Source organism: Corvus hawaiiensis, chromosome 13, assembly GCF_020740725.1.
Source record: "Corvus hawaiiensis isolate bCorHaw1 chromosome 13, bCorHaw1.pri.cur, whole genome shotgun sequence".
In the NCBI taxonomy this organism is placed as follows: domain Eukaryota; kingdom Metazoa; phylum Chordata; class Aves; order Passeriformes; family Corvidae; genus Corvus; species Corvus hawaiiensis.
The window spans coordinates 19,731,571-19,758,310 of NC_063225.1; the positions used below are offsets into that span (position 1 = coordinate 19,731,571).

At 39.9% G+C, this 26,740-nt stretch overlaps 1 protein-coding gene across 4 annotated transcripts in view; it reads left to right on the forward strand.

Annotated features, from left to right (window-relative positions):
* The window catches only part of HMG20A (high mobility group 20A), a 38,616-nt gene extending 14,149 nt beyond the window's left edge, over positions 1–24,467 (forward strand). For all 4 annotated transcript variants that reach the window (XM_048317520.1, XM_048317522.1, XM_048317519.1 and 1 more), the window contains 9 exons: positions 6,791–6,883; positions 8,977–9,124; positions 10,458–10,673; positions 12,825–12,957; positions 13,332–13,363; positions 17,507–17,582; positions 18,429–18,644; positions 19,277–19,420; positions 21,712–24,467. In XM_048317520.1, the coding sequence (XP_048173477.1) occupies positions 6,795–6,883; positions 8,977–9,124; positions 10,458–10,673; positions 12,825–12,957; positions 13,332–13,363; positions 17,507–17,582; positions 18,429–18,644; positions 19,277–19,413 (1,047 nt within the window). In that variant the 5' untranslated portion in view covers positions 6,791–6,794 and the 3' untranslated portion in view covers positions 19,414–19,420; positions 21,712–24,467. The remainder of the gene's footprint in view (positions 1–6,790; positions 6,884–8,976; positions 9,125–10,457; positions 10,674–12,824; positions 12,958–13,331; positions 13,364–17,506; positions 17,583–18,428; positions 18,645–19,276; positions 19,421–21,711) is intronic.
* Positions 24,468–26,740: the final 2,273 nt, after the last annotated feature.

Consider the following 26,740-nt stretch of genomic DNA (forward strand, 5'->3'; position numbering starts at 1 on the left):
GTATTGATACTTACTTGAACCTTTGTCTGTTCTTTTGTGCTCACTTTCCTTATTAGTTTTTCCATCAATGTGTTTCCAAGGTCTTTGCAATTTTTATCCTGTGATGCCAGTGGTACCATGTGGGACTGCAAGCCTTGGCTGAAAAGGGGTTTTGGTGCCCTTTGTGCAATGTACCTCCAAACTTCAATTTCTGATAGATACTAAACTATTACCAGAGAGTTTTAAGACCAGATTAGAAACAAACAGCTTAACCCAGTTCTTCACTATTCTTGCCATTAGAAAGGATTTGCTAATAGCAGTTCTTTTGTTCAGGTTTATATGCCTGTTATTTTGCGCATCTAAGGCTATCTAAAAAGTGTGATTTCTTCTACGTGACAGGTTTGAGTACTCAAACTCACTGGCTTTATGTTGGAATAATGCATGGCAACAGCAAGAATATAAGAACAAAAATGTATGGAAGCTGATGTGTCATATTTGTTTCTAAAGATGGATCTTCTCTGAAAACAGGCAGAATGAGTTGCTTGTTTTGTGTGAGAATCACTGACTCTTCCCACACTTCATTTCCTCTAACCTTTGTCCCTGTGCCCGTATCAGTGCATTTAAAATACCCAGTTCCATGCTGTCTTTGTGGCTTTTGAGGTCAGAGTAGATGCTTTTGTGTTGGGTCATGATGCCTGTGGTGAGTCATTCTTTTAAGTATATACTCAATCTCTTTCTCAGTATATTCTCACATCCAAAGTATTTGACCCCATATTCTGTAAAATGGCTGTAATGACTTGTTTTGGTGGCTATGTGCATGAAAAATTCCAATCTGTATTTGTCTGTGGCAGCAGCCAGAGTTTCCTCTTGCAGAATATAAGTAAGCTTGGAGTATATGCTGTACTCCTTTACAACTTCTGTGATGAATAAAGCTTTGAGGGAGAGCAAAAGTGCTAAAATAGCTTTAAAACTATTTCAATCTCATCAGGTGTATGCAGTCTTCAATTATTTTATTTTCAAATATGTAACTTTGCATTTCACTGGCCAGTCACAATCAGCATTCCTTGACATTCAGTTATCTCTAGTTCAGAATACTTGTTTGGTATTTTAAATCAAAGTACTCCTCAAGCATTAATTAATACTGTTTCTTGTTTCACTTGTGTGATGCTGGTAAATGTTTGAGCTGGGTAAACACCATGAAAAACTTCAGTCTGTTCATTTACATTTTTTAATAAACTGCTTTGCCTATGGCACTTTTATGTTTGCATTGCACAAACAGTGAGTGATTGAGTCTTACAGACATAAATGATCAGAGGAATGGAACTTCAGTTTTGGGAAGTAACCATCTGCTCACTGCTGGGGAAGTTACCAGGCTCTGGTGAGGTCTTGGGTGATTTACAAGCGCTGTGGTTTGAGAAGTGTCTGTGCTTCAGGCGCCCTTTGTGACGGTACGTGGCTGCTGGTTTGTGGGGTTTTATGGGGTATCCCTTTTACCTTGTTTATGTGGAAGGAGCTGATGGAAAACTTTGTCCTGTGAAATATGAGATCCTCAGATCCCAGAGAAATTTTCAAATGGTAGATGAAGAAGTAGGCTAAATTGCCTATAGTAACTGGAAATTCAGAAGACGTTTTTATGGGCAGATTACAAAACCCAGTCCCATCCCTGGTAGTCATCTATTGGACTTTAGGTAGAGTGATTAATGAAAAGTAAAAAATTCTCAAGATTTATTTTGAGAGTTACTTTTTGTGATCGGAATGGTTTCTGTTTTCTCAAGTGAGATCTGTAACACGAGAATTAAATTAATTTTGTAGAATTGTATGTGTTGATGGTATTATCTTAAATGGCAACTGATGCTATCATGAGCAAAGTTAATTCAGAATAAAATGAACTGTCCTAATCCATAGGTATGTAATGCCTGCAGTGAAGGGCTAGATAGCAAAGCCTTCCCTCTGGGTACCAGAGGTAACCACAGTTACTGCTTTTAGGTATCCAGGGATTACATATACATATATGTCTTGTATGTGCCTCATCCTAAAGCTTTTATATGACTAAGGGTAGAATGCAGAATTGAACACTTGTGTTTTTAATGTACACGTTTGCAGATGTTTGACAGGTGTTTCAAAGGTCAGAATATGAACAGCTTTGTTAGTGTTTGCTGCAAAGACCCAAATAAACCTAAGCTTTACATCTTTCCCTTCTTTCCTTAAGCTGCTTGGAAATGCAGTGGAACTCTGGAATTTTTTCCGGCAAGTCTCTATTTTGGTCTGTAGTGTTTCTTTGTTTTTACTGGCAAGAAGTAAAAATAAAAGCAGTTGGCTGTTCTCTGGTATATATTTTCTGGTTTGACAGAAAAACCTTCATCCCATTGGGTTGAGCTTGCAATTTTCCTAGTCACAAAGACCTTTGTCTAATGAGTTGCCTGTAGGGAAAAAGTCAAATGTGATTTTCTGCAGCCAAGTATGTTGGATAACATGCTTCTGCTCAGCATGATGGAAGAAAATGCTCTGCCAGAGGGAATCTGAACTTCCTCTGACTGCTCCAAAAGCATTGTGGTTTTAATAGAAGATGGACTTACTTCAGTTTTGTTTCTGATGTTCTGGCTGCATGTGGAAAGGCAGAGGAAGTGATGGTTCTGTGGGTTTTTCTCTCAGTAAATCATCTGAATTTAGATTGTTTGCATTCTGAAGTGCTTGGACTCTGATGCTGAGATAAGGAATACTGTGGCTCTTCTGTGATGTAGCAGATTTTTTTTTTAATCTGTTATCCTCTGAATGGTAAAATTTGGACTTATTTACTCTGGCAAAGGGGGATGAGAGACTTCAGGAGAAAAATTCTTCACTCAGCAGTAATGTTTCTAAAACTAGAGCTGGAGATGAGGTAATTGGAACTCCTGCAGTGTTTTATAATCAGCCTGCAAGTTGGATTTCTGATGCTGACTTCATATTTAAATACGCTTAACTGTAATAAATAATATGTACTTATAATCTTACCTTGTAATTGTATGGCTGAAGAGTTTAGTAATTTATTTTTTTTTTTATTCTTAAGATTATCTGTTGTAATGTAGTCATTGAAAAGGCAACATTAAGGGCTGTTCACCCTTTTCCCAGTGTTCAGGGGCATCTTAAGACTCGACCTGGCCTTGGAATGAGGAGGATGTCAGTCTGCATTTGACAGTGGCTTATGACATGGCCAGACCTGTGCAGACACTGCAGAGCCCAGCCTCACATCACTCAGTTGTGAATGACTGTACACAGGCAGAGCAGGTTACGTTTTGTGGAAGCAGTGAACATTTTGGACAGTGCAGTGATTGCTTTGCTTAGGCTCTGGAAGAGATCTCACGTGGGGCCAGCCACGGGACAGGAGTGCTCGGTGGGGGAGAAGAAAGGCTACCTGTAGCTTGTGTTGGGACAGTGCAGCCATGAACTTGTGCTGCTCTGACTTGAGTTGGCTCCTGACAGATAAGTGCAGCTGTGCTATGCTGAGGTCGTCTGTTTCATCCTTCTGTGTGTATTGATGTGTGTAGTAGCATTTGGATCTTTATGCTGTAGAAGTTTTTCTTTCATTTCCTGAGTAATTCTGTCAGACCATGTTGGTTCACTCTGTACAATTTTGTACAGGTATGATCTCTGGCATGCAACCAAAATGTCCAGCTGAAAAACTTGAACTGAAAGTTATGAAATACTGTTGTTCACTTTCTATATCATGAAATCATGATTGATGAGGGAAGAGAGGGAAAGAAAATGATAAATTCAGCCACATTTTTGATAGCATAGGATCTTCTCTAGGCTCATAAAGAAGTGTAACTAATGCTAGTGTATGTGTTAGTTGAACCTTTGAAATCCTATCAGATACTGTTCTTAATGAATAAATCAGTCTCTCTATTCCTGCTTAGCTGATTGCTTTCTTGAGCTAACACAACCAGTAGTGTAGCAGTACAGTGAACTCAGAGCTGCTCCAGTTTCAATTAGTTTTATTTGGAGGAGATGCTTCCTTGCATTGAATTGTAGGGCTGGTAGGGTTTAGAGTTTTAACAGCAGTTTCAGTTTTCTTTTTGCATTTGGGTAGAAATAGTTAAAAAATGAAAATAGGGGAGATGTGCAAGCCATTAGAAAACTAAGTGTACATTGTTTCTTTTGCCCTGAATTTAGTTAACTGTGTTTCAATAAACATGTAGCTCTGCAGTGGGGTTGAAACTAAGGGGATGGCGATTTTGGAGCAAAGGTTCGGAGCAAAGCAGGGAGGGTTATCCCTGAGAAATGGGACTGAAAGACTTGTGTAGGTTCCCATCTGCTCTCAGTGAGCTTTAGGGCAACTGTTTTGTTTTCTTGCTCTCTGGAACTGATTAGAAGCCATTTTAAATTCACTGATGTTACTTTTTCTTTAGGATGTGGGTCAGTGTCATCTGAAAGAGTTACTATCTAAAACATATGGGATAAATAAAAAAAGTGTATGGTCTTCCCAGCTTCCTGTGTTTGTGTTCTGTTTATATGTTGTTAAGGTTGGTGTCCAGCTGCCTCCCTGCAGTTTGAAAGTGAGCTTGGGTCAGATATGAGCAGACAGATCAGGACCTGGTGAGAAGGTCACAATGGGCATAATTGCTTAGGCTTCCTTTTTTAAAAATCATAATTTAAGATTTTTGACTGATGAATACTGTGTAACATGAAGCAGAACTTAACTTCCCTGTTAGTTGATAACTGCATGAAGCAATTTATATTGTATATTTAGAAGCTGTGCTTAAACAGCTTCCTGGACATCAGTGAAGAGCTTAATTTTCAAATTAGTTGAATTTTCAGATTTCTTGTGATACATAAAGTCCCAGCCTTGATGTAGTTTCTTTTCTATGTGTGTAGATTCTTTTCTATGTGTGAGGAAGTATTGTTTGCACTGCCTTCTTTAAGGATTAAAATCATATTTGTTTCACCAGAGTATCTCACTACTTTTCTTAACAGCATTATATTATTTGTCTTTCTTTTCCTATCAGAGATGCTAGGATTTGAAAAAAAACCCTGTAATGTGGAGTTCTGATTCATAGAGCTGCAGATGTTGCTTGGAAGGGACATCTGGAGGGAGGTCATCTTAGTCCAGCCTTCCTCTCAGAGCAGGACTATTACCAACACTAGTTTAGGTCAGTTACAGCTTTCAGCATTTAAAATCTACCAGGATAGACTCCACCTCTCTGGGAACGCTTCCTGGTGTCCAGCGTGAACCTCCAAAGCCAGTATAACTGGCAAGAATTTGGTTCTGCCATCTCTGCCACTGCCATCCAGTAGCTTTAAGCTCTGTTAGATTGGCCCTTGGCCCCCTCTGCCAGACTGAGCAAGCCCAGTTTCCTCACCATTCCTTATCAGGCCAGGTGCTTTAGATCCCTGAGCATCCTGGAAGCCCTTTGCTGGTCAGTCTCCAGCTGTGCCACAGCTCTAAGGCTGAACCCCCAAAACTGTATTCAGTCCCTGGTTTGTAATGGCAGCACAGGAATTTGATTTCTTCACTCCTGGTTGAGCCTTTTCTGTACACAAGTAAAGGTGTTCCTCTGCTAGAGATCAGTGTCTGTACCACCATCTGCTTAGCTTTAATTATTTTCTAGATAAGGAGTCAGGATGATAGGATCCTTGAGGATGGTTTAAGGATCTCAGCAGCTGGAAAACAGAAGAGAAAAAGGGTGAATATCATCCATGTCATTCTTGTGATAGAGATCTGCAAAACCTATAGGATGTAAGAAGCAGTGACCTTTGTAGAAAAAACCTCTATGTTTGGACCTGGGGTGGGATGTGGGAAAACACATATAATATTAAAAACATGGAGCAGGATTTTATGTCTCAGATCACTTGGATTTCAGTGCTGAGTGGAAAGCACACCAAGCCAGGAGAAAGCAGTACAAGATGATAGCTTTCCTCAGTCCCTTGAGGCCCAAAGTCCGAGTGTGCTGGCCGAAAGGGATAGCAGTAATCAAGTTGAATATCTGCTGCTCATCAAGGGTGACTCCTAAACTGAAGGAACAGGAATTTAAGTAGAGTGGCCCTTCAAAATGGCCTAAACTGGCGACTCATAATCGTACAGTGAGTTTGTTAAGGGTTTTTGGTTTTGTTTGGGTTTTTACCACTAAAATACAACAGTTTTGTATTTTAGTAAGGAAGGGGATAAATAGATTGATTAAGCTTTGGGTTTCATCTCTCACATTAAATTCCCGTGACAGGCCACAAGGTTACAAATGGAACTAATTCTAACTTGGGGGCAGTTGGTAGTGCTTCAGTAACTGTTCTATGGGATTGAAGGTAAAATACTCTAAATAGCTGTGTTCTCTTACTTAGCACTCAACTGCACACATAGATTAATTGTGAAAATCTGGACAAGGAATTATTAGTACAATCTTAATTTGAAACTTCAGGGGGGGCTTGGTTTCAGTTTTTTTCTGGGGTCAACACAAACCTGTGGTGAGGGGTGCACAGTGAAGAATAATCAGGCAGGTGGACTGGAAGAGCAGGATCTGCCTACCTTTCTGATGAGTATGGTGAACGAAGATTTATCTTGAGGGATAAAATAGAATTGCAGGAATTTCCAACAACACTGTGGCATTGGCACAGGGCTCAGTTAAAATGGAAACCTGGAATTGAAGTGTCATTTACGGTCTTTGTGGTCTGACCTTAAGCACATCTGCCCTCAGGATCTGTCCTGAAGTCAATCAGCTATGACTGGCCAACTGGTTCATGGGGTAAAAAATTTGTGGTACGTTATGATGTTTGAGTTGAAGTGCTGCTGAAGGGTAACAATGACATAGTTAACCTTTTTTACCTGTATTTTTTTTTCCCCCAGAGATATGGAGAACTTGGTAGCTGGCTCCAATCTTCCTCCACTTTTTACAGATGAGGATGGATCTAAGGAAGGTAGTGAAATTAATGTAACTGGGTAAGCAACTCCTTTTTCACCTTTGGCTGGTAGATACTATCTCTGTACTTATCAGGGAAATTGTTTCAGTGGGAGGAGGGCATTCTCAGTAATTTCTAAAAAGAGAAATAAACCTGACAAAATTCAATCTTGCAACATTCCCTTGGCCTTGATAGAAGTTCACAGGATGCTGTTTAGGAGAAACCTGAACTCATCTGAGCTGATGGAAGTGGTCACAAACTGTTCTTTAGTATCTCTTAGCTTTAAAAGGTAAATCTCTAGGATTTTGGTCTTAAGACAAGTGACTTTATGGGGACAGAGTGGGAGGAAGCATCTGTTGGTCATAGTGGTCCCTGCTAAGTAAATGATTTCAATTAAAGACATACTGTTCATCACTGATCTCTGAAACTGATGTCTGAAACTGATCACTGAGACTGATGTCTCATTTTTGTCAGTCTGACTCTGCTTTTGCAGACTGCAACAATGGCCTCTTAAAATCACAACGCCAAAAGAAGTTTTCTTTTAAGAATACATGAAATTCTTGCTGCGTTTTGATAATTGAAACTTCTTTTCTGTTTTGTAAAGTACCAAGAAGTAAAATTCAGACTTGGCAGTCAGGTAAAGCCCTGTGAAAATGAATGTGGACACTTTCACTTCAAATGGGCCTGAATTTGGATTTACTTATCTGGGGCTTCAAACTTGTTGGTGCCAAATTAAGTCCATGTTCCAATTAGGCTTGTGTTTAAGAGGTATTAGTGTTTTGGCTGAGCTTTCATGAGTGTTTGCTGCAAGCGGTTGCATCACATGAAGTTTTTCCTGTAGGTATAGTTTAGAGAGCTTCTCTGCTAAGGGGGAATGGAGAGGAAAACTGAAATACTCTTCAAACCCTAACAGTGTATCCAGAGCTGCGCTGTTCCTATTCTTTCTGACAAACACCAAATATAATTAACTTATGGGAGGGTGTCTGCTTTGTTCCCTTGCTCCCTCTCTAATTGTCAGTAATATGAACTTAATCTGGTGTCTCGAAGTCAGGCGTGGATCTCACCAGCCGTTGTGTCTTTACCAGTAATTATGTCACAATTGCTGATTGTAGTGAGTAATGAAAATATGCTGTTCTCCCTGAAGACAGATATTCCCATGGGCATTCAAATAACAATTCTGTTAATATACATCAAATTTTTATAGCTGTATTCTACATCAATAGGAACAGTTACTTTGAATATTTAAAATTTGCCATAGACATGAGTAGCTTTAGACTGGTATAAATGAGCAAAGGAGACTTGAAGCATACCCTGCTGTTAAAGGAATTTTCATGACTGTAACTGGGCAAGGGCAAGTAATCTTTAGCCTCAAGAAGGGTTTAGAATCTGAGATTAGTCCAAAAATCTTATATTAACTTGCCCACTGAGCACAGTGCTCAAAATGTCCAGGGGGTTGTTGCCCCAAAATGCGTGTCCATCACTCAAGTGTACCTTCAGAAGTATTTCTACATGTTTGGTCTTCTTTTTTGCCTCCAGACATCTCGCCCTTTTTTGGAGTAAGGTAGATTGATACAGCTCTTGCAGCAAAATTAAATAATGGCCATTCTGGAGCCTGTTGGGAGCTAGTCATGTGTTTAAATACCCATATGTATGAACAGCAGATTGTGTGGACTGAAGTTCAATCCAAGATCATACACAACCACAGACCTCTAAATGTATTTGTGGAGAAATACATTAAACACATCCAGAAAGCTGTATCTTGGTTGGTGATGAAACTTTTAATGTCAAATTCCTTATGGTATTTTTGAAGAAGGGTAGATTCATGCTGTCTGGATTCTGATCCAAACATACACTTGCCTGAAAGTTGTGTAATCAAATGCTTCACTAAAAATGAAACAAAATACCTCTTTAAAAATCAAACTGGGTCTGAACGTCCATAGGCACTGTGGTAGTTATAGTGGTTGCTTGGATGGAACTGCCAGTTCTTCAAAAATCACTTTTAAATCCCCTTTTTTCTTACTAGTGTGAGAATGAATATATTTGCAACATTTTTGCATGTTTTAGGAGATTAGGGAGGAAGTGATATAGGAAAGATGATTAAATTTTTTGTTCTCCTCTTCTGTGCTTTTTCAGATTAGCTAATTCGGAGAGTTCATTCGGTGGTGGAACTTCGCAGCCTGTGAATAACCCAGATTTGGTGGAGGACTTGTCACAGGCTCAGCAGCTGCAAAATGAGTCTTCTACTGCTGCTGAAACCACTGAGCAGAAGCCTGAGGAGGAGGTGAGATGAAATAATAGTAACTATTCAGTGAAGCAAAGGCATGGAATTTTGTCATTATATTTGTCTTATGTGCTCATACTTTTTTTTAATAGAATCACAAATTTTTATCCCTTTGCCATTTTCTTCTTCTGATTCCCTAATTTTCTCCTGTGTTGCACAGCTGCACACAGATAGCTGGCAGTTGGAATGTGCAGAGCACGGCACATGGGTCTCAGCTTAGCCAGAGGGGCCCACAGGCTGGTGCTGCATTCAGGACTGAATGTTCAACTGCCACAACTTATTTTCTCTCTTGTGAGCCAGCAAAGTGAGACCATTGTACTGTTCTGGTAGTAACTGATGTCTTTAAAACCATTATGCTGTAAACTATGTGTACCATCCAACTCTGATTTTTGGTGACTAAATCATGAAGGACCTGAAGTTTGACTTGGAAGTGGTTTTGGGGTTTTTTGGGGTTTTTTTTGATAGGTGCATTTGGTATCCCTCCTTGTAGTTTGTTTTCAGCTCTGATGTCCTTTTTAAATTAAGTAATAAAATTCCAGGAAGACAACAAAAAGTAACACGATGGCAGGAACATGTTGATCTGGGGAAACATTAGAAGTACTGAAAATAGTTGTATGTACATAGCATTAGAAAGTAGTGTTGTCCAGAGATTGCTGTAGAAATAGCTTGAAGCCAAGACGATGAGTGATAATGATGTTATTCCTGTGAACTCACAGTATGCCCCAGGCACATCTTAAAATATTCCCTCCTTTGGAGTTTGTTTGTTACTCCATTGGAGGTGATTAGTGGGAAAGACAATCTACTGAACAGATGAGAGTTGGACAGCCTGTATACTGTCCTTACACCCACATTTTGGGCATATTGTGCATGAAGGACAAAGATCTGGAAGGTGCAAAATGACTAGTTATCAATTATTAACTAATGCACAAGATCTCTCCAAAAAGCCTGTTGAAGTAAATGACTTGGGTGGAGGGTATGTGAGGGTGAGAATAACCAAAACCAAGCAAACAAGTAATAAAAAAATATTTGCAGTTGCATTAGTTAAGATGATCATGTTGAGGATTATCAGTCCTTGTGATTTTGCAATCAGAAGTTGATGCCAATGTTATTTTCTTGTTCCTGTGGACTAGGAGAAACTGTAAACTGCTTTTCACAATGAGACTTGTTTGGCTTTGTTTAGACAAAAGTCAGGATAGCTCTAAAGTAAGGTTTGAAACCTGCATCCATGGGAGAGGAGGTATTTGCAGCAATGTACTCCTGATGAAATTGTTTATTCCTTCCAGATGTGCTTATTTTCACTCAGTCTGAATTGTCTTCTGTTTTCATTTTGCAGCAGCAGAGAACCAAACGAGGAGGCTGGGCCAAAGGGAGAAAGAGGAAGAAACCCCTTAGGGACACCAATGCCCCCAAATCGCCCCTCACAGGGTACGTGCGGTTCATGAACGAGCGTAGGGAGCAGCTGCGAGCAAAGAGGCCGGAAGTCCCTTTCCCAGAGATCACCAGGATGCTGGGCAATGAGTGGAGCAAACTGCCTCCTGAGGAGAAACGGGTACTGCTACACTCCCTTGTCCTTGTTGGGTATGGTTACTGTTAAATGGGGATGTTGCTTAGTGAGGAAGGGAGCACAGGCTTTTGGTTGAAATCGTGTTTGGGAGGATATTTCAAAGTAAGGGGCACAGGTTCAAACGATGAACCCTGGCAGGGCCGTAGCATCTCCTCCAGGTGTGACTCGGGGAGAACTGTATCCTCTAGGTAATGCAAGAATGCATCCAGAATGGGGGGAATTGCTCTAATGAGACATCCCATAGTTTGTGTGATCCATCTGGATGTAACTCTGCTGTACCAGCTCAGATAGAGCTGAGACTTATAAGGCCAGAGTCTTGGGATGTGATGTCTCCTAGTTGGGAGTCCTGTGGCCTTTTGCACTGTCTGATAAGTAAATGGAGCTCAAGGCCATGTTTGGGCTGATTAATTAGGGCCTTCTGGAGTGGACCTTGTTAATGGGTTAATTGCTAGTGGGTATCTTACTGTCCACACCTGATTGCCAGCTGGAGATTACTGCAAAGCAGTTTCTAAATCACAGTGCAGCTGAATGCTCTCATTAATTTAATCCTGATATTTGAACTTTGAAAAATACTTCTAAGGGTAAAATGAAAAATGGGATGATGCAAAAAAGCAAGATTTCCTTTTGTTGCTTTTTACTAAGCTTGTAGAGTACAACTTAGAGATGATGTAAAATGGTGCATAGGCACTGTGATTTAACTATAATGGAAAATGTGTGGCAAGGCAAAGCAGTTGATTTGGTGTCAGGGATAGTGAGAATGATGTTGCTTAGAGAAAAGTCAGGATTGCTCTTAGGTAAGGTTGGAAGTATACATCCATGGAGGGGATGTCTTGTGGGGAGCATACTCCTGATGAAAATGTCTACTGGGAGAGAACGTAAAAAGACATTCAGCCCCTCTGTCCCCTGCATTTTAACATATTCTTATCATGTCTGAGGCAGATTTTTAACCTAGGAAAAAGGAAATTGAGCTCAAATCTCTATTCTGTATGCTGCTTTTTCAATCCCCAGGGAATCTGTCCTTGAGTAAAGCTGTAAGCTTCTAACTAACTCTCAGAGCAGGTCAAGGGAAGACTGGTGAGCCCTTTCAGCAACACATTGCTGGAGATGGAAAAGAAGAATTAATATCTTACAGACTAATAACATGTCCAAAAGCAATGGCAACCCAGCATCACCAAATTTGCACCCCAGTCCAGAATGTTAACACTGGGTCAGTCAGTGTTCATCAGCAGACTTACTGGGGGAGCTGCACAAGTCTGTCTAATGTCATCAGCAGGGTCGAAACTGTGTTGCAAATGTAAGGAAATCATAACTTATATGTACTGTCATGATGACTTAATGAAAACACCAGGTGACTAAGGTTCACTTTGATTTAATTCTGACATTCACTGAATTTTAAACTCATTTGGAGAAAAAAATTGAGAAAGCAACTTTTTTCTTGAAGGGATCCCATTAAGTAAGCATTGTGACCATTCATTAAATGTTTTGCAGTTAATCAGTTCCCTTAAAGAATTTTCCAGCTAAGCTCATTCTGTCATGCAGATGTGTGAAATACCTTCAGGCTAATAAAAAATGACTTCTATTAACCAAAATGCAGATAGATTATATCAATTAAAACCAGGCTCTTTTATTTTTATGCTGTTCTTTGCAATAGCAATGATGTTTTGTTCACCTCTCAGATGTGCCAAGTGTGTGGTGGTGCTTTTTTGTCTGTGGGGCATGAAAACAAGAGTGTATTTGGAACCCCATTGTTACAGGTCTGAACCATAAAGCATCATCTGTAAAGATGTTATTGTTTAGCAGAACTTAATCCTGGCCACAGAACAGGAATTCTGAAGTGTTTAGTCTGTAGTGTAGGTAACATTCAGTTGAGTAGAGTAGCTTAGTAGCAAGTTACTCCTAGGCCTAACAAAAAAAAAGTTAACAGAATAGTTATTATAAAAAATTGAGAGAAAAATGGGACACCAGAATACAGTAGTTTTATCCAGAGATCTTATGTCTTTGCATCTCATTGTTTCTTCACTCCTTTCCTGTTTGCATAGGTGAAATGGATCAGCACTTCATCTGACAAGTTGTTTTTCTTCCCTTCCTCCTGAAGGGGAGGAAACTCCCTGAAACTCTTGGACTTTTTTGTTTCAGCGATACCTTGATGAAGCAGATAGAGATAAGGAGCGTTATATGCGGGAGCTGGAGCAGTACCAGAAGACTGAAGCCTACAAAGTCTTTAGCAGGAAAGCACAGGACAGACAAAAAGGCAAATCACACAGACAAGGTATTGAATGGGACAAAAATATGTGCCTAGCTAGAACAACAGGAGATTCCCAGCCAGTCATGTAGTCTGGCACTACTTTAAAGCCTTTCATTTAAAGGCTTGTTAAAAAGTGAATGTGTTCATTCTGTGGCATTTACATCAGCTGCGTGTAAAGGGAGTTAGACTCATGTGAATTTAACTGTATCTAGATTGTGTTGGAGGATGTGCATTAAGAGCATCGAAGTTAGACACAACTTCTCTGTGACTTACTAGGAGAGCTGCACAAGTCTGTCTAGAACTGTTGTGTAATTATGGTTGTGTAACTACTTTAATTCTTTGGTCATTTTCTCCAGTTTTGTTTATTTTGAGAGTTGTTGTTTGTTTTTCTTTCTCAGATGGAGCAAGACAGCCAGCTCATGACCATGAGGTAAACTTCTTCATTCTACACTTACATCAGTGGGTAGACTTTCAGGTGAAAAAAAACTTCTAGTGAAGACAAAACCCAGTTTATCAGAACTTGAGTGTGAATTCTTTATCTTCCTAATGCAGGTTTGGAAAAGTTAGAAACCACTGAGTATACTTACACTCATTAGTATGACAAAACTAAATTTGGTAAGTCTTGGGCAGGTACAAATGATCTGAGATGAAATGTAGCATAGAGTACACTTAAAACATAGGTCTGTTTTGTACTTCAATGTTAAGAACTTAAATATAGTGTGAGACCTCAATAAACCTGCCAAGTTAGCACCTTTAGGTGGCTGTTTCAAGTACTGATTTTTTGCAGTAACACAAATGCTTGTGGCTTCTTTGAGAAGAAAACGGGTAAAGCAACCAAATAATTGGAAAATCTCTGGCTTAAACCTCCTCCTGCCTTCCCTCTCCCTCTACATATGTAAATATTGGAAAAGAGTGATAATGTCTGGAGATAGAGCTCATCAACTACAGCACAGGCATCTTACCACGAATCTTGTGTGTCTTGGTTGACTATGGTTTCTCTCCCCTTGAAATGCTGCAGCTTTCTCCAGTTGTATTACCTAAGGCCACAGAGTTATTTTCATGGTTACCAATAAATTGCAAACAAAGAGCAATGAAAAAATCTTGTTTATACACAGCCTCTTCACTTGTAAGCAGTAGGGCTGTCTGAAAGATCTGTTTTTCTTTGTGAGGTTTTTTGCCTTGGGAAAGCAATCCACTTGGCTTCTAATGTGTTCATTACATCAGTGACAAGGCTGAGCACTGCTGAGAGGCAACTACTGGTCTTGTCTACTTGACAGAAAGTAAGTTTCACTTTCAGGAAAATGTTTTGGTAGCATGTTTTTATATGCCTTTTATTAACTCCTAAAGGAAGTGCTTGCAGTGAGATTATCCTTTAGAAGTACATGGTCCCCACATTTTCTGATTCTACAGTCGCTGAATCCAAGTTTGTCTTTAATTGTACAAAAACTGAAGTCTTCAAGTTCTAGGCTGATTGACTGTTACATAACGTTTAAGTTATACAGGTGACAAACTACAAATTTGGAGTCTTCCCTCTTACCCTTCTAATTCAAGTTATCATTGCTGATCTTTCACATCATAAATGCAGTTAAAAAAGAATTCTCCTCACCCTGTGGGACTTCTAAGCTTCATCAGATACAGCTGAACATCAACCTGTCAGTCAGGCATCCTACTCTGAAACTGTGCCTTTGACTGCTTGATGTTTTTCACCTTTGTATTTATGAAGTCCCACATGCTTATCACCTGATGTGCTTTCACATCTTTTGTGTGGGGAAGCCAAGTATTATCATCCTGTATAGGTTGGGAATAAGCAGAAAAAACTTAGATTGCTTTTAGAAGTGTCTATCAAGTTGTAACTGGAAGTGAGGCTAAAGCTTTTTGTTGTCTTGCTGCTTTCTCCTGTCCGCACTGACTTTTGTTGTTGTGTTTGTGATTAGTAGGTACAAGCTGATGAAGTTATTTTTTGAGAGAGTATAAGAAGATAAGGTCAAAGAAACCTTTTTCCTTTCCCTTGCTTCAGTTAAGTGTTTATGATGTAGTTTCTGTGAGTTGGTGTTGAGGTAATTTTAAATATTGTGCATAGAGTTGACCTCTAGAGAGTTTCGTGATGGGCAATTCAAATACTAATTATAATAAAATATAACTAAAGGATGAGAGAGAACTTTTAATAGATATTGCCTTGAAAAACATGCACACATTGTCCCATGAGCTCATCTATGGGCATGAAATAGAACATTTTTTTCCGTCAAATTCTAGTTTCATAAATATGACATATAGCAATGTGCACTATTGTCATCCGCAGTGACTAAACCCCTGAATAATTGTTCTCTGTTGTTCTGTTATTGTTTATTTCCTCAAGCTGCTTGATTGCAAGTAGGTCTGGCATTGTGCACTCTGTTAGAGTTGTTAGTGGAAAGCTTTCAAAGATTTTTGCACACAGGTTGAGGAGAGCAGGGGTTGCCTGGTGGCACCTACTCTGAGAACATTTAATGGCATCGTATATTTATTATATCTGTTCCTTCTATTGTCTGCAGCCTGAGGGTAGCAGGAAGGGTGAGCTTAAACCCCTGCAAAATCTCAGCTATCTCATTACCTTACTTGACCAAGTCTCTATGAACTTCAAGTCTGATTTGTTGCAGAATCTTCAAAGTTCAGCCTCAGTCTTAGTAACCAGATAAGATTGTTGACTCTTGAAGCATTTCAATCTTATTTAAGGCAAATGATAGAAACAATTTTGATTCTCTTTTGGTTTGAGGGATGACTAAATGATACATGAGCTGAACAGACTGGGTCCCTTTCAATAAGAGGTAATCAAAGCCTTATGATTTTAATCTTCAGTGAACCTCAGAGTGGCTTAAGTACTTGAGGGTTCTCAAGAGGATCTTTTATGTGCTGGGTAATGTATTTTGTAATGGGAGAGTGGTGATGGTTTTAATGATCACTCTTCTGCTTAGTGGAATTTCTTGCCTTTTGGAAGCTGGACAGTTACATCTAAAGGCCTTAATATTTTTTGGTTTTTACCTGAAGAACCTGTATCCTAGGGTTGCAAAGAGAATATCTTCTTTGCAGTACTCTCTCCTCCACCATCTATTCTGTAGGAGCCAGTGGTGATCCAAGCCAGTGGCTCTTTGCACATAGGTAGTAGTAGTGAGCATGAATTAGACTGTTCAAGATGGATGTTCTATAAGTGTTCTAACCAAGCTTCATAACTGCCAGCATTTCTTAGTGCATGTTAATGTTGAGATCCTAGATTTTGGGGTCAAATTAATTCTTAGTCATCTAGACAGTGTTCAGACAAAATTAATGCATTATTCACACTTCTGTGTATGACTTCTCTTTCTAAATATACTCTTGAGACATTTGCCCTGTAGCAGCATGTACAAAAACTTCAGTGAAAAGCACGTGTGATCACGAACCCCAAATAAACCCTGCTGTGCCTCACAGAGCTGGGAAGGTTTGTTACCTTTCCCTCCAGTCTTGCCTGATTCTAGTGTGTGTTCAGTTGATTCAGGCCAAGTGAGGTTTGAGTTCTCACTCAGTAAATACAGAGCTCCTCAGCTGTAATTGTGCCAGACAATAAAAGTCAGCTTATCCTTAAAAGCAATCAATGGACAGTCTGTCTCCTTAAGTAAAGACAGGGTAGCTGTAGTTCCATCTAGTCTTGTCTGTGTTGGTTGACTGTCAAATGGCATTCAGTTCACCCCATGTAGCCCCTCTGTGTGGCAGGCACCAACGTGATACTCTGAACTCAGGGACCAGAATTCCCTTATCAGCTGTCAAACATTTAGGTTGTCTGCTGGAGGACACCAGTCATGTGTAACACTGCGCTTCTGGATGATAAGTTTGTGGCACATTATCAACCATGGTGTCTGAGAGTTTTGAAAAGCTTTTGTTCTCCATGGACACTCTTTCCTGCTTAACTTTGTTTCTGTGTTAAGTTACAGGTTGATTGTAGTTGCTGCAGCTTATCACACCAAATTTGCATTGACTTTGTCCATAATGATTCAGGTGCTAAAACAAGCATTAATTCTTGTTAATTTAGAAGTGGTGACTGAAGTATATTGTAGTAGGGGGTTTTTGCCTTGAGTCGAAACACATTTTGTACAGTTTTCTGACTAAGTTGTAGAGCATTTCCTGATTTAAAAGTGTTCTTTGCTTTGGTGGTGAAAGACCAAGAACCATGAAACTGACTATGCATTTTGCTCACTCTGTCTCCTGTTCGTTGATGTTTCTGTAAAGACTGTTTCAGAATGTGTCAGTTGGTTGATGGTGGAAAATATAAATGCATCAAATAGTTTTTAAAACGGAGTAATTCTCACATATGTTGTCATTAGGGTGAAAGAGTGTATTTTAGTATGTTATGTGTTATTTCTTAATGATGATGTTTTATTAAACCTATATCTTGAAAAGCTGACACATCCTTTGGCTTTTCTTGGTAGGAGCTGGAAGTGTCTTTGATCTGTACAGTGTTTTTGCTGCCTCAGGTCTCCTTGGCCTTTTATTCTCATGATCAAAACAGTTAAATGAATTCCTGAAAACAAACTGTTTAGCTATGTTACTACTCTTTCTTTTGTAGAAAGAAGCAGATACAAAGGAGAGATCTGTCTTTGATATTCCAATCTTCACAGAAGAGTTCCTGAATCATAGTAAAGGTAAGTTAAACTTTTGCAGGACCCTTTCCTCCTTGCTTTTCCAAAGTTCTTGGTAAATGCTGTCCAGCTGAAGAGTCTTTGCACTCTCCTGTCTCAGCTCAAGTAATGACTTGGGTATAGTTTCTGCTATTACCTTACTTCTGTATATACACAATGGCTGAAAAGCAGTTTTTCCTGACACTGTCTTCCCAAATTAGCCTTTTTTGAGAATGTTTCTGAGGCTTATTCCAGCCAGTCCTAGCTGTATCTACTGTTCTATAGGACTAAGAAATGGCTAAGATGTAGCATGATGATGATGATTCAGGCTGGTTAGCACTATTTTATTTCCCCCCAATATGTGGAAGATTACACTGATACTCTGTTACTCTGTTTGGTTTTCATATCTGTGTGTCTCAAGAGTTTAGAGGTTTTTTTGCCATATTTCCTGAAGACTTTCTTGACTGAACAGAATTAAGATTCAGATACTTTCCATGGTCAATAGAAAATTATTTTTATAACTGGTGTCTTGTTTGCAGGATTCTTAGCACTGCTGCTGAGCTTTTTCATTCTGATTGCATTTGAATTCAGTCTTGCAGTCTTGCTCCCTGATCAATTCCCCCATTCACTTCCATTCTCATGCTTTGAATGTTTTCTGATTTGTCTCACTCTCTAGGAGTTAACTCTATTTAAGTGCTACTGTAGGTGCTATTGTCACTCTGTGATGGGATGCTTTTTGTCTATAAACCACAACTGCACCATTTGTAATTATCAGCTGAGCACTCCAGAACATTCTGCCTCATTGCCTACCACTCCTAGATATGTTTTTAGCAGTTTTTTGACTCTCTGGAAATGGGTTGATGTCCACAGCACGTGAAGCGGAGCTGCGGCAGCTGCGCAAATCCAACATGGAGTTTGAGGAGAGGAACGCTGCCCTGCAGAAACACGTGGAGAGCATGCGCACGGCCGTGGAGAAGCTGGAGGTGGATGTGATCCAGGAGCGGAGCCGCAACACGGTGCTGCAGCAGCACCTCGAGACCCTGCGCCAGGCACTCACCAGCAGCTTTGCTGGAGTCCCACTGCCAGGTGAGACTGTTAAATTTAACTGCTCATGTTTATATGATGTTGTGAGCTGAGAACACATGGTCTGCTGTTGTAGTTCTGTGCTCTTGGCTGTTTCTGAGCTTTCGTTGCATTGGATAATGAAATATTAAAATGCATGCAGGGGAAAATGTAGAGTCAGTGCTTTATTTCAACATGACATTTATTTTCTTATTGCTCTTACTCTTCCTGATAAAGTGAGACACATATTCAGTCCTGGCTCTCCTTTACTTGTTTTATGAAAATGTTACTAAATAGAATAGACAGGACCTGCAAGTTCCTTGATTAAAATAAAGGCTGTGTCTGTATTGTCAACTGCCAGGGAATCCACTTAGATTCTATGAACGCCCAGCTGAAAGAGTTTGTTATAATCAACTATGAGACCCCAATCAAAGAGAAGCATGCTTCATTAGTCCTGATATCCTTGGAACTACTCACTTCATGGAGTTAGGAAGACATGGTTTTGCAGAATCTGTCACGAGAGGTGGCGTGTAGCAAAATCACTTCCTATAGCAGTTTGTGTGTTGGCACAAATTACCCTTAGCACAGTGTGAACTTTTGGGAATTGCTGTGGTCATCAAAATACCTTGTGGCTTATTTCACTATGTTCACTGTAGGTAGCGGGGAAACCCCCACGATGGATACTATTGATTCCTACATGAACAGACTGCACAGTATTATCCTGGCCAACCCACAGGAGAACGAGAACCTCATCGCCACAGTGCGGGATGTGGTGAACAGGCTGGAGCGTTAGTGACAGGGTAAGTGTTCTCTCCCTGGCTGCTCTTGGTGTCTGCTCTGTACCTCTAGCACCTGTTCTGGTGCTGATTCATGTGCTGATCACCATATTGTACAATCAAAAAGGTTTCTTCCTCAAAGCTGCAGGAGCAGGTTGTTTCTTTGAAAGTCAAATTCGGTTGAAAGTACTCCATGGCATTAAAGGGTTCTGAAATTCTCTTTAGCTCCAAGATCTTTTTGTGTTTGTGTAAGGTGAGTAAGAGTTCTGACAGAATGGTAACAGGGTGACTAATTTAGAAGAAGGTTCCATTCTTGAGTGAAGTAAATCTGAAAATTTCAGCAGTAATTGTAGAAACTGATGGCCACAGGGAAATTCTGTTTGTCTCAAGAGGTTGCAGGTGAACTCAATCCTGTTATAAACTGAAAATACCCTGCCTCTGCTCTATAGCACCTGTAGTCAAGCTGTTCTGAGTATGAAGGTTTACATGTAAATGGAACACTGAGGTATGGTTTAAGCTATACATAGCATTTGCTGAGACTAGTGTTTATGTGGCTTGTGCATAGATTATTATTGATCTCATGATTCTGTATTTTTGCTGCTGTTTAACAGCTTAGAAAACTGTAATAGAGAACAGAGTGGAAAAACAAATTAACAAAGAAGTAAATACCAGTCTTTCTGCATTAGTGTGCTGCTTTGCATGTCCCCCACCTCTCACTTCCCCATGGTGCACAGCACTAGGCAGCCATGAGGAGTTTGCCTATTACTATTTTAACAAAGTACATACCTTCATTCCTTAGGCATTTATTATGTAGAGATCTACTGTACATGTCTTGAATAGTGTTTAGAAATGCAAATAAAGCTGCCTTGTGCCATCTGCAAATATGAAGACAGAGCTTTTCATCCTTTCTGATTCTGACCTTTTGTGATACTGTGTAGAACAGTTAATTACACATTTCCCATTATAGTGTGGCTTTAGCTGGGAGATCATTGTCCTTCCGGAGGGTAGCCAGATGGAACGGACTGTAGTTCTAAGAGATGACTGAGCTCCCAGCAGAATAAAGAAGTGCCTTTACTGCTGCTATTTGTGAAGGGAACAGCTTGTCGATCCAGGTCTGGGATTTTTCAGCAGCTCATCAACCTCCTCCTTTTCGTATACTGTTTACAATTAGTTCTCAGGCTCAGAAAGAGAATTGGGGGAGGGGAGGTTTTACAGAATGGCTAAGAGGGAAAGCAGTTTCTTATCCATCAGTTATTAGAAGGGTGTGCCAGGCCCAAGAATGGATATTTGTCCTTTAAGCATCTTGCCAGAAAAATCGTATCTCAAAGCTACTAAAATCTAGACTTTCGCTCTCTTGCCAGGTGGCTTCATCTTTCCTAAAGGATGGACAATTTCTGTGTTCCTAAACATGCAAATACAGTTTTCTTGGATAAACTGGATTTGGCTGTAATTGATTTAGAAAAAGTAATTTTTGCTTTAAAATTCTTCTTTCTACCCTCTATTTGAAAAATAATACTCCTTTCCCTTCTTTCCTTTTCCCACCAATGCCTTCCTTCTTTTCAGCAGCAAAGCAGTGTGAAGCAATTAAAAATGTGATTAATAATCACATAGTTTCACTGTATAATGGCATGCATGTAATGGAATATAAGGATCAAGTAATTAATGGGACTGTTAATTACACTGACTTTCACTTGGCAATGATTATATTTTGAGGCAAAATTTTGGAAGGAAGAAGGTTGGGTTTTGTTGGATGCAAACCTAGAAAACGGTAGAGATTCCCTAGAAAACAAGGAAGCTTTGGATAAAAGGTTCAGCTGGCACATAATACACTGTATCAACAAGCTGTCATCATCGGTGTCCCTTTGTTAATGTGCATGTGAAGTATATTAATTCTGAATGTAATCTCTATCAACTGAGTGGTCTGTCCGAGGTTGAGACACGTTACAAATCAATTCCACAGAAAGCTGTATCATGATGTTTCTGAAAGCAGCTCTTTCACAGATCTGAGGTGAGTTTTGGTGGTTTAGTACATTGTGTTGAGGGATTGTTTGACTATACTGGTGAATATTTTGGTTTTGTTGTACTGCATGGTAAAAACCTTCTTTGTGCAAACAGTATATGGGAAGAAGAGGAAGGGTTTTGTCATTTAGCACTGGATGGAAACAGCAACTCAGTTTAGTTCTGTCTCTAGAGGCTGCTTTGCTATGCTTAACATTGTGTTTTCAGATCAAACATCCAAAAAATCATGTCACGGTGCCTGTTAAGTCCTGGCAGATTGTAGTCTTCTAACCCTTATTTCTCTGTTTCGTCTGCAGGTCTCGTGACCCGGGGAAGCTTTACAAAATATTTTTGGCCAGTGTGGAATAAGAAGCCATGAGGGAAAGACGAGGGTGGGAGGCAGGATGGCGGGTTTGTCCTGGGCCCTGCCTGTGTGTTTTGTCAGGGAGACAAACAGATCAATGCATTAAGAGACCTTAAGAAGCCACGGACACCGCCCACTAAACATTTGGAACTGTCCTCTGTGTGATCATTTAAGAGCATGCAACTTTTGTGCAATCTACATTTTTTTTATGGATTTTGCTGGGCGTGAGGGTGCCTGCGTTCTGTGGACTGGCTGACTGTGGAGATGAAATCTCAGCTTGTGAAATGGTGTCAGCGTATATGTTGTAGTAATAACTTCGATGTGTTATATTGCCTAATGTCTTCTAGTGTCTTTTATTTTGTTTTCATGTTTATCCTGTGGGGTTACCTTCCTTCAATTTAGTTTCCTTCTTTTGATCTTGTTCCTTGATTTTTGCAGTACTGGATAGCAGCGCTTGTGTTCTCTGCTCTAACAGGGAGTTTTCCTTGGTGCACTGTCTTGTCCTACGCCTCTTGCTATGTTGATAGGAGCTTTTCTTAAGCAGAATCCTGTTTTCTTTGTGTTAGCCTGCAATTCCTACAATGTGAGTTTGCTCCCTGCTAGAGACTGGCTGTGGTTGATGCTTTGTGACTTGATTCTACTATGAGACAGACTTCCTCTCTCCCCCCCCTCTCTTCAAGTACCTCTCTTGCACATTGCATCCTGCTCTTCTGTGAAGGTCTCCTGTTATCTCTTCAAAATGTTTGCTGGAGCATTTTACTATCACAAAGATCAGTGGAAATCAAGATAGAAAGCGAAACATTAGTTCTCAGCAGGGAAAACGGGATTCTTTGGTTTAGACTAAACCCACAAAGCTTGCCCTTCCTCTGATACATTGTTCAGTCTAATTTGATGTTATTGCCTTGTTTTTTGAGAGAATGATTTCATGGGGAAAGCAGTTTTCTATAAAAAGAGAAATGGGCACGGGGATTGCATTTTTTCCCCTCCTCTGCCCTCCTGAAATCACTGTGCTGGGAAGCAATGTCTGGAAGCAGCACATATATTTTTGCATGAATTAGTAGAGCGGAGAAGGTTATTAGTAACTAGGTCCGCATAGTAGCCCACAGAACTCAGCATTACAGCTTGTTTGTGCTCTCACCTTTTGTACAGTTCAAGTACTGCCCATGGAGCCCATAGCATTCAGAATTTTATGTTCCAGGTGACCAAAATGGCCTTTCACTTGCATTGGATAGAGCTCTGCAAGTTTGAGTCTGTTCTTGCTGAGCTACACCACATCTCCTGGCAGAGCTGAAGGCACCCACTGTCTGCACTGGCTTATTCAAAACTTTCACTGCCCTTTGGTTCCTGTCAAATTGTTGATTCTGACTTCGGCTCGTCACTTGTTTGACATCTCTGGGCTTTATGGGGGTGGTTGAAATGCTCTTGCTTCCACGTGACAATCTCTTTGCTCCTGCTTAAGACATCTGTTGAGATTCCCTGTTATGAATTGGAGGTTGCTTTCTTTGTTGTGGGTTGCTGTCAGCATTGCTTTAACGCACCTGTGACACAAATACGTTCCTGCGCTGTACACACGGACTTCATGCTGGCCTGGAGCCATCTTCAGGTCAGCACCTTGTATGCCAGGTCTCAGCTTACTCCTGGGGTTATTGCTGTAGCCCAGTAGCAAGGATTTTCATGTAAATCAAGTCTTCCTTCAGGGAGGAAACTCCTTTCTCTTGTTACCTGTTTTGCTTTCAAGACTTCACAAAAAGGAACCTCAGTTTGCTGCATTGACTTCCACTCTCCTTAGTATGGATGAGACCAGCTGATGCTGCCATGAACTTTTTTAATGGGTTCTGTAATGAATGTTGTAAATCCTAGAGGTTATTAATGTCTCCAGAAGAAGCACCTGCACCTTCATCTCCTGTGTGTATCTTGGTTTTTAAGAACTGGTGATGTTTGACTCTCTGTTGAAGTGGCCAAAATGTACTGCATAGCCAAAACTGATTTACAAAATCCTGAAGTTCTGTGGCATCCTACCTAATACCTGGAGTTGTATCCCATAAAGACTCCAGAAATTCCATGTAATGTAGGATGCTATTCCAGGCTGTAACATATCCAATCCGTCAGTAAAGTCAGGTGGCTTCAGGCTGCCCTGCTTACAGAAATCTGCTCATGGATGCTGCTCATCCATCTCTGCTGAGAAGCATGCAAGTGTTGTAGGATAGGGGAATTTAAGGTGGTATTATTAGCTGGGGGCTGACTAATCTCTTGCTTTTTCCCCGCACGGAAGGAGGTGGGGTGGATTATCCATCTTGAAGCATCTGGGGGAAGACTGAGATCTTGCTCACTGATGATGTGACAGATGATGTTTTGTCTCATTAAGAAGCTTCTTATTTATGTTGATTAACCCTATAAAAATGGATTTTGTCGTTCCAGTGTTTTCAGAGTGTCACTTCAGTTTACAGTTTTCAGTGTTGACTGATTAAAAAAAAAAAAATGAAGTGGGTGTCAAGGAGAAGAGCAGAATAAAATGCTTTTGTCACTTAAAGAAATGTTAAGAGAAATATATGAAAGCAGAATCCATTTGCTGGATTAACGTGTTTGGAATTGTTTAGATGCCAAGTTTTCTGTACAATGTTTTTGTAATTAAACTTTGGAGCTCCTTTGTTTTTAAGAAGTTGATGTGCTTGTTTGACACTTGCTTCATTAAAATTGTTCAACATTGAATCCATTCTGATTCAATTTTAACTGCATTTTCATGAAAGAACTGTTGCTACATTGATCTCTTGTCAGAGATTTTGGCAACTCCACATTAACCTTTGAAAGCAAATAATGTGCCTCTTCCCCTTTTCCATCCTAAGTGTCTTACTAAAGGAATTTAGTTTATTATTTATAGTGATGAAAACTTCAGAGTCTTGGTTATAGCTAATGATTGTCAGGGCCCTTCCCCAACGTAACTAACTTTAACAATGTCATATCTCTCACTCAGCTCTTTTTGACATCCTTGTCTTCCTTTATCCTCCCTAATTTCCCACCATCATAGTGATTTTCTTTGAGAACCTTCTGTATCATAACTATTGCTCCGCATTTGATTTTCTTTTCCCCTACTAGATTTTTATCCTGTCTCTTCCCTCCTGCTGGCTGACAATGGAGCAAACTGTAGCCTCATGACATTTGTACTTGGTGTAGGTGCTCTGTGGAAGAGTTTGGATGACTTCTGCCTCTACTGGTGCTCTTTCTGAGGTGACAGTGCTGTGAGCAACCATGTCTTTATGTTACTTTTGTGGTCACATCTCATTATTTTGGTTGCCACATTAATGCCTGGTCTGTCTATACCAACAGGCTTGGTACTATCTTCTTCCTGGGATAGACTATATTTAGATTTAGAATGCTTTGGACATTTTTTAAAAACACTAATTATGAAATGGTAAAGATACTAAAAGTAGAAGGAATGTAAGGAAAATCTGCACAGGAGAATTAGCTGCCATGTGACACTGGCTGGTTTGGAGTGGGAGACAGGAACAGCAAGACAGGTGCACACCCGGAGGAAAGAGTCAGAGCAAAACAGCAGTGAGTTCATAACAAGAGAAAAACCTAATTCTTTTCTAACCTGTGGTCCTGTTTGTGGCACCAGGAGCAGATGGTGGTAAATCATGCTCAATTTGAGACAATGTAGTGTAATACTTCTGCTGTTTGTTCCTGTTTGTTCCCCCCTGTTTACTCTGCAGCTGGTCAATTGGACTGGTGATTAATTATCGTCTAAGGGAAGTTGGGGGATATGAGGGTTTCGGGCTCTTAAGAGGAAGAGATCACTTCCTCTTTGCTCAGGCAGGTTCCTGTTGGTAATGTGGAATGTGGATTCATTTGGAATCTGAAGTTGGGTCTTTTTAACTTTCTGCTTCATTTCAGTTGAAACCTTCAGAGTCAGGAGTACGTTGATGCCTCTCCTTTACTTCTACCATAGAATCTTTCTGCTTGTGAACCATGAAGAGTTTTGCTGCTTTTTTCTTCTTTATTGCTCATAGTATTGAGGTTTTTTTAAACTTTACCTTTTTTTTTTTTTTTAATGTATTCATGATTTGCTGTCTTAATTGCAAAATCTCTGGATTTTGTATGAACCGTATCATTTTGGTGTGTGGTGAAGTATCCACATCCATTATGTAATACAAGGCATAGCATTTATACAAACTGATTTATGGGTTTTATTAATAAACCTGTAATTCTTATGCTGTGGGAATTTGGTTTTTTGCCATTTACTGTGCAAACACTAACGGTTTGTGTGTCTGAAGATACAAAAATGCAAGTTATTTCAAGATGTAAAGTAATTGTAAGGGTCTCTGCCGTCTCTTCCTGTTGATGAAATGGTTCCTCTCCTAAAGCTGTTAAGTATTGTGTTTACTGAACGGTCATGTATGCTCTGGAAGGCAGAATGCATTCTCACTTTTCCCTAGAAATATGTCTGTGCATTGAAGTTCATGTGATCTTTTTGTTTATAAATTTGGATTCTAAAAACTTAATGTATAAAGAGTTCTGCCTGTCCAAATCCTTGGCTGCTAGATACCATCTGGTTTCCTTCAATTGAGTAGAACAATGTTACATCCACTGAATACCTGACTGGCTGGAAATCAGGGAGAGAGTTCTAGTTTTTGTTTTGAAGTAATAGCCCTGTGGGATTTCTCTTTCTGTCTCATATCAGCAGTTCTAGTTTTATTAAATCTGTTCTAGTGTTAATCAAGAGAGAATTCCCTCATCTAATTTATTTGAAATACTGCTTAAGCCCAAGACACTTGCGAAGAAATCCCCAGCTGAAAGCTGAGGCCTGTAAATGCAGTGTTTCAACCCCTCACCATTCAAAATGGATGTTAACAACTGTATCAGTATTTTGATTCTTCTCAGAGGAAGTTTCTTTTCCTCAATAACACTTCAAATTCCTGCCTATGTTGGTTTTGTTTCTTTAATATTGGAGGAAGAGAAGTAAACTGTTTGGGCTGGGGGCAGAG